Source organism: Lactuca virosa, chromosome 8, assembly GCF_052849685.1.
Source record: "Lactuca virosa cultivar CGN04683 chromosome 8, Lactuca_virosa_CGN04683_v6, whole genome shotgun sequence".
Classification (NCBI taxonomy): Eukaryota; Viridiplantae; Streptophyta; class Magnoliopsida; order Asterales; family Asteraceae; genus Lactuca; species Lactuca virosa.
Genome location: NC_136433.1, coordinates 39,841,426 through 39,849,394, shown reverse-complemented (window position 1 = coordinate 39,849,394; position 7,969 = coordinate 39,841,426). Strand labels below are relative to the sequence as shown.

Genomic DNA, 7,969 nt, shown 5'->3' with positions numbered 1-7,969 from the left:
ATGAAACTATATCCAAACTAACAAGTAACAACATATGGAACTATTACCAAACTTACAATTACATACATATCAAACTATTACCAAAACTTACAATTATCAACATATCAAACTATAAGCAAACTAACAATTACCAAAATATAACTCATGTGAAAACATATTACTAGTTTCCCGACAGACGAAAATATAAGCTCTCAGTCAATATCCAGAGCCACAGACTTCCCCTTGTTTTTCAGTAACAACTTTGAGAGTTTAATTTTTTGGCCAATCCTCTTGTCCTTTTTGTTGGAACAGTTGAAATATATAACTGATAATATTAGTCATAATATATTATAATAAGTGAATTGTCCTAAGACTTACAATCATCTGCGTGTTGTCCACAACCAAAGCCTACTGAGGTAGTGGATCCTCGGCTCCATCACCTCCATGGCCAATACCATCACAACGGTCATAAAGTACAACAATCCAATCCATGTAAACCCCATAGTCTGGAAGATTATAAGATATACAATATAGAAACACATCAAGTATTAAAAAAAGAAATCCTAAAACGGGGACAACCCGAAATTAACTTCTAAATCAATTTCGGACATGTATTTCTAAGCTCATGATGATTAAAACGAAGAAACATAAATGAATATAACTTTAGCATAATCTTGTTATTTATAGCATCTTACTTTTCCATAATTTTTTATTTATGGCATTTGATTTTTTTTAATTTTTTCTTCTATTGCAATATACTTTAAATATTGTATTGTTTTTTCTATTATAGCATTGTACTTTTTATATATTTGTTTTTTTTCCCTATTATAGCATTGTACTTTAAACAATCATATTATGATGTTTTCTATTTTAGTATTGTACTTTAAATATCATTGTGAATTATATCATCCTACTTTTTTGTTTTTTTTTCCATTATAGCATTGCACTTTACATATTATGTAGTTTCCAGGGTTTTTCTAACTAAGTCCTTAATAATTAAGCCCTTAAAAGTTAAGCCATGTTCTAATCAAATTAACAAATCTCTAAGGATATGCTATTTCACATACATACGAGTTTGCATACACACATACACACATACACACACACACACACACACATATATATATATATATATATATATATATATATATATACACACACACACACACACAAACATTCGTTCTTTCATATAGTATACAAACATATATAAATGCACATATACATACATATTTATACATAAAAATACACATATTAAAATACACTTATACATACATTATAATCACAAATTTATATTTTCACTATAAATATATACAAATATACATACATAAATTTATATTTTCACTATAATATATACATTTATACATACAATGTTATACACATTGTAACATTCGAGATTTGTTATGTTTCCTTTTTAACCCTTAGTACAAAATTTCTATCATTTAAGTCCCTAGCTGGTACGCGGGGCGTACTCTATGAGTACGCTTAGCGTACTAGCTCATTTCAAGATCGCAGGTTCACCCACGTACGGAGGGTGTACGTGGGAGTACGCATGGCATACGTAATGCAAGGGCAAATCCTAATTTTTAGGGTTTGTGCCATATTTAAGAAACTTATAACACCCTTGGACATTCTATTGATCAGCTTCCATCACTCTATACCCTATTATCGAAACCCTAAGTGTCATTTGTGAGTTTTGAGCTTGAGAGTGAGTTTTGGTGGTGTTTTTGGTGAAGTAGAAAAAGAAGAACATTTGGAGGTTGCTTGGGAGTAGCTTGAGCTTGTAGATCCAGAGTCATTTTCTCCTTAGCAAGTCATTTGTGGTAAAAAGCTCCCATCTTGATGGTTCTTTATGCTAGATCCAACTTAGGATGTTATTTATGCATTTTTCAATCTTTTGAGATATATTTGGGTTTATGGTCTACTCCAAAAGCCATGGGGGTTAGATCTTAGCACATTTGAGGTCCCTTGTCCATAAAAATGCAACCTTTATGAAATATCTTGGTCCATGCATGAGTTAAGTTATTTGTTATGGTTATTTTTAGGTTTTGGGCCTTATTAAGTCATGCATAGGAGTAAAGTTGCCAACTTTACGTATTATGTCATTTTCTAGAATCAGATCTGAGAGTTTGGCATGTTAGCTTAACCGATCAAGTGCTTAATGAGTGGGTTTGGTAGTCTGAAGTACGCAGGGCGTACCCAGCTCGTACACTGCGTGTACTGACACTGGAAGGAGTACACTAAGCGTAAGTCTGAGTACGCCTAGCGTACTCAGCTGTTTGACTTTTGGATTGACTTTCGCGGTTTTGGGCCATATTTTGGGCTTTTAGTGTTTGGGCCTTGTTGGGCTATTGGACTTCTAACTTTGGGCCATGGATGGACTATTGGGCATTGGGATGCCATTTAGGAATTTGGGCCTTTTGAGTAAATGGGTTGGGCCTTGGTTTAGGTCCAAGTAAGAAAAGGGTAAAATGGTCTTTTACCCTGAATGTTGGACAAGTAATTTAGATTCTTGATTATGAGTTGAGATCTAGTTATTAATTGGATATTATTTGATGATGTTAGTGCGGGGATTTACCGGACCAGCAGACCGAGATTTTATCTGATAGATTCATCAGCCTGAGGTGAGTTTTCCTCACTGTGTTTGGCGGGTCGAAGGCACCAATGTCGGCCCATGGTTTGTTATGATTAGGATGCTAGTTGTTTACGTGACTCTTGCATGTGTTATGTGTTTATATGTATATCGGGTGGGGCCCGATGATTATATTGTATGCTATTTTTCTTTGTGATACTTGCATGTGTTTATATGTTTGTATGTATACTGGGTGGGGCCCGATGCCAGGCGGGGCCCGAAGACTGACATATTTGTTCCGGTCGGGGCCCGATGCCGGGCGGGGCCCATTATATGTTTGATATGTACAGTATGCGGTATTTTGGGGAACTCACTAAGCTTTGTGCTTACGGTTTTCAGTTTATGTTTCAGGTACTTCTGGTTCGAAGGGGAAGAGCCCAAGATTATTGCAGTGCACACACCGATATGTTCCGCATTTTATATGAATCTGATTGTACGTGGATGTTATTTGATATACTCTGTTTTCACACCGGTTTTACGATATGGTTATGGATAATGGTTTTATTAATATAAAAATCAAAATTTTTAGTCTTAATTTTTGGGACGTTACACACATATTATATACGTTTATACATACATTATATATACAAAGATTATACACACATACACGATCAATATGAAGAACTAGACTAAAAATACTACAAGAAATTGAATAAAAAATGTGTTGGTATGAAACCAGAATGGTGGTGGTGGAAATCTGACAGCGGTGATGATACTTGTTGTGAACAAGACAGAAGCAGAGGAACAAGGTCACCGGTGCTGAAATCAAAAAATTAAACTCCGGTCGATGGCACCGAAGAGAAGAGAAAGAGAAAAGAGGGGATGAGAAGCACCTATGGTCGTCGAATGTGGGGATCACCAATGATGCAACAAGAAAGAAATAGTGGCGATGAAGTAGTATTGTAGGTTGATGATTGTGGACGTAATCGGTAAAAATTCGAAGGTGGAGACTTGGGCTCACATTTAGTCTTTTTCTTTTTATACACTATATACCATCTAACTTGTTGAATTATTCACATATTATATTTTATTTACGGTAGCATGTCACAAGAGTAAAATGTAAACATGTTCAACAAGTTTGATGATATATGATGTACAAAAAAAAGTGATTAAATGTAAACAAAATCAATAATTTATTATCATCATAAGTTATTTTCCCTTTTAAAAACTGACATTTTATATTACATAAATAAATCTTTTACAAAATTACGATTTATGTTGTATTGCTGAATTATTAAATGAAAAAAAAAGAAAAAAAAAACACTTTTCTGGTAATGGAGTTAGTAGTTCATTAATCCCGTAGAAATTATATGTACAAAAGTAATTTTATCATTTAAAAGTGTTTATATATTATTATTACTAGTTTATAACCCGTGGAAACTACGGTTACAAAATTAATTTAAGTTTGATAGCAAAAATTCATAATTATTAATCAATTATTTTAAATAAATAATTTTAAATAAATTATTAATTAAGAGATATACCAAAATTTTAAAGTTAGTTATAACTTCAAATTTAACATATAATTAAAAAGTAAATGTTTCTATAAAAAGTTTAAACCGGTCAAAATAAACCGGTTGAACCGGTTAAACAGAATAAAAACACATGAAAAAGAAACATTCACATAATAAACCTTGGTGATTTTTTTCAAATCTATTTAGTCTTTTCTAAATAAAAACATATGGTAAATGTTATAATTTTTTTTGATGTGTTTGTATTCATCTAAAACTATATTTCTTTTTGATATTATACTTTATTTTCTTTTTGACGTATATAGATTGATGTGAAACATTAAAACTTATGGTTATGTGTTATTTTAATGTATTTTGATTCATCTACAACTTATTTTTATGTGTATTTTTAATGTTTGAATTTATAAACATCAAATTCATAATTTATATATGTCTGTATGTGTAGGAAAACAGAACAAAACATGAAAAATATAGAAACATGTTCACCCGGCGGTCGAACCGGTTAAACCGGTTGAACCGGAAACCGGTGACCATACCGGTTCAACTAAAAAACCGGTTTTTAAAACATTGTTTAAAACCTTAACTTTATTAATTGTGATAATGATTTGTCTAATATATCTTCTTGACACATATCATAATATTAATGTGATGTTGTATTAGAGTGACAGATGACAAAAATAGATTAAAACTATTCTTTTATTAGTATATGGATCTTAAAACCCGAAATTTACAAATCTAAGAAATTAATAAGGTTTCATTGTTTTTTTCCGATTCCAAAATGACCGTCTGAAAAAAGAACAACATGAATTTATTTATGTACTTATATTTAATACTAGTATTTTATAACAGTTTAATTGACGACAAAAAAAAAATCATATTTGGACAAACGTTTACACTTATGCCTAATTTTATGTCTAATAATTAAAACATGTTTAAAACATATTTATAAAAACCATTGAAATAGAATAAACTCAACAAAGATCGTATATTAAATTTATCAAATTCGATATCATTGTATGTTACTACACATGCATTGATACACAGGTGAAAAAAGACTCAAAGTTGCATAACCAAATCCACTAATTGTTTAAACAAAGATAGTGGAGGGTTGTAAAGTGAACCTAACCCATACTTATTTTTGTTAAACAAATATTTAATAATCGATAATATATAAATGATAATTAAATATATTTAAATATAGAAATATAAATAGTCATATATGACCGCCTTACAAATTCCTTTCAATCCTTTTCGAGCTTCCCCAGTCTTTCCTCCTTCTCTCTTTCACCGTCTGCCTTTCATTCATTCATATACGTTTCACACACACACACACACACAACTCCAGAACCCTCTTCTCCATTAATTCCTCAATTTTTTTCAAAGGTATTTTTCTTGTTTTTCTCGTTTTTCTCCTGTGTTATTCTATCGCCTCTGTTTTTCTTGTATGTAATCTCATCGTTGAATGTGGGTTTTTTGTTCCGATATACGGTTATGATTCAAAGGGTTTGTTCTAATCCCTTTTCTCTGATTTGGGTTTCTGGAAAACAGGGTAAAGATTGAAGATTTTAAGTTCAATTCGACCAAAGACATGGTAATTGACATCTTCTAGAACTTGATACAGAGTTAGTTACCTAAAGATTTTGAAGTATTGCATCTTTTTGTTTAATTGGTTGATGATGATTCTTCCTCTGTTTTGTTTTAATTCGAATGCATAATTAAAACACTGTTTTTTTTTATTAGGTGAGTCCAATCGGTAAAATGGAGCATCAGGAACTCGGTCCGCCATGGTTGATACCAATGCTAAGAGCTGATTACTTTACCACTTGTCGTTTCCATGGAGATGCTAATAAAAGTGAATGCAACATGTATTGCTTGGACTGTTGTGGTAACTCTCTCTGTTCCTACTGTTTGACCCATCACAAAGATCATCGTGTTGTTCAGGTAAAAATCATCAACAAAATTCGTAACACAATTCACGCCCATTCAGTGTTCGACGAAATGCCCATCTAACATAATGTACTAATTCTTCGAATTTTTGTTGTGGCTCATCAGATACGAAGATCTTCCTACCATAACGTGGTTAGGGTGAACGAGATTCAAAGATTTCTGGACATTTCGTGCGTACAAACGTACATTATCAACAGCGCAAAGATAGTGTTCTTGAACGAACGACCTCAGCCTAGGCCTGGTAAAGGTGTCACCAACCACTGTGAGATTTGTGGCCGGAGTCTTGTTGACGCTTTCCGTTTTTGTTCCCTTGGTTGCAAGGTACAGACTTTTCTAATTTCTTCCCTTTTGATTAAATCATTCGATCATGATGATTGATGACTGATGTATGGTGGTTTGACTTTGACTTGGTCAGCTTGGTGGGATGAAGAGAGGTGATCGGGATTTGAGCTTCACTCAAAAGATGAAACATGGCCGGGAGTTTTATGAACCAGAAGAACCGGTGACACCTAAAAAGGTCCGAAGGTCACATTTATTCAATCAGCTTATCGACACCAACATGTTTCAGTTCAATCTTTATGGGCGTAATGGGTCTGATATGTCGTGTTCCTCCACCTCCGGTGATGAAACCCCCAACATGTCTCCGGGAACTCCACCCATATTCAACCACCGGAATTCCAGCCGGAGAAAGGGCATTCCTCGCCGGGCACCTTTTTAATGGTCTGTGAAAGAAAAAGTCAAAAGCAAGGTGGTTTACTGGTTTAATATTTAACTTCCATACCTTATTCATGGTTATGGGTTCAAGATCGTTCTTATACAAAGGTGAATATACGTGTGGACATATAGTGTAGTTTGTGAAAAAGGTTATATATATATATATATATATATATATATATATATATATATATATATACTGGCTAAATATAAATTAGAATAAGATTTTGTGTTGGGTTTTATGTTTTTATTTTTAGCAAAAAGAACAAGAAGTAACTTAGATTGTATATGAAATGTACAGTGGTAGACACTTATAATATGTAAATGTACAATAAATATTGTGAAAAGGTTTCGATATTATATAATATGACAGATATGGTTGCGGGAACTCTTGGGAAGTATGTATGTATGTATGTATGTGGTAAAGATGATGGCGGTGTGTGAATGTACAAGTGTTTGAAGCATGATGTACAAGAGTGGTCAATTCGTGAAGTGGATGATGAAGAAGAGGCGTGAAGGATCTGAAGTAGTTTGTGGCAAATGAAAAATAGAATGGAAAAGGAAAGGGTTTTGGAGGGTAGTGATGAATGGAAGATGTCACTTTCTAGACTCCCATGGTTTATGGGTACGTTTTCGTTTCATTTGTTGTTGTATTTTTGTGGTTCATAAAAAGTAAGTATGTCGACTTTTTTGTGTACTAGTGCATCCTCTACAAAACGACAGGGTTTTGGTTTTTATCGACTTCGATATTTTGGAAAACCTTCCTATTAGTAAATTCATTTTGTTGTTGACTTTATGATCTTTATAAATACCATGCCTAAGCTTTGAGCTACATTAACATACATATATATATCTTGTAAAACTTTCTAACAAAAACCAGCCACATCATTATTAGTCCACGAAAGGCCCATTTGTATTTCATAAGTGCATGTATATGTTTTCGGCCCAAGGCCTTTTTTGTACACAATATTTCTTTGATCGTTCATAGGAAAATCTCTCTCAATTAAAACATCATAAACTCATTTTTAATTCAAACGATTGGTTTACCTAAAGGATTTGAAATAGAACCTTGAATTCTATGTGTAAATAACTTCAAAACACATAATCCATAATCAAAATGGGATCCTATCAATCAATGGGTGATTCACCAAGCTACGGTTCCAAAATGATTACTATCAAAGCTTCTAATCACAATTTTTGCTATGGAGATAAATTCACCTCAATACAA

At 32.9% G+C, this 7,969-nt stretch overlaps 1 protein-coding gene across 1 annotated transcript; it reads left to right on the top strand.

The window, feature by feature from the left end:
• The first annotated feature begins 5,318 nt into the window (after nucleotides 1–5,318).
• Nucleotides 5,319–7,500, top strand: LOC145133816 (protein RGF1 INDUCIBLE TRANSCRIPTION FACTOR 1-like). The gene is made up of 5 exons (XM_079068776.1): nucleotides 5,319–5,463; nucleotides 5,629–5,671; nucleotides 5,821–6,021; nucleotides 6,133–6,348; nucleotides 6,443–7,500. The coding sequence occupies exons 2-5, from the start codon at nucleotides 5,669–5,671 to the stop codon at nucleotides 6,743–6,745; spliced, it is 723 nt and encodes a 240-aa protein (XP_078924902.1). The 5' UTR covers nucleotides 5,319–5,463; nucleotides 5,629–5,668; the 3' UTR covers nucleotides 6,746–7,500.
• Nucleotides 7,501–7,969: the final 469 nt, after the last annotated feature.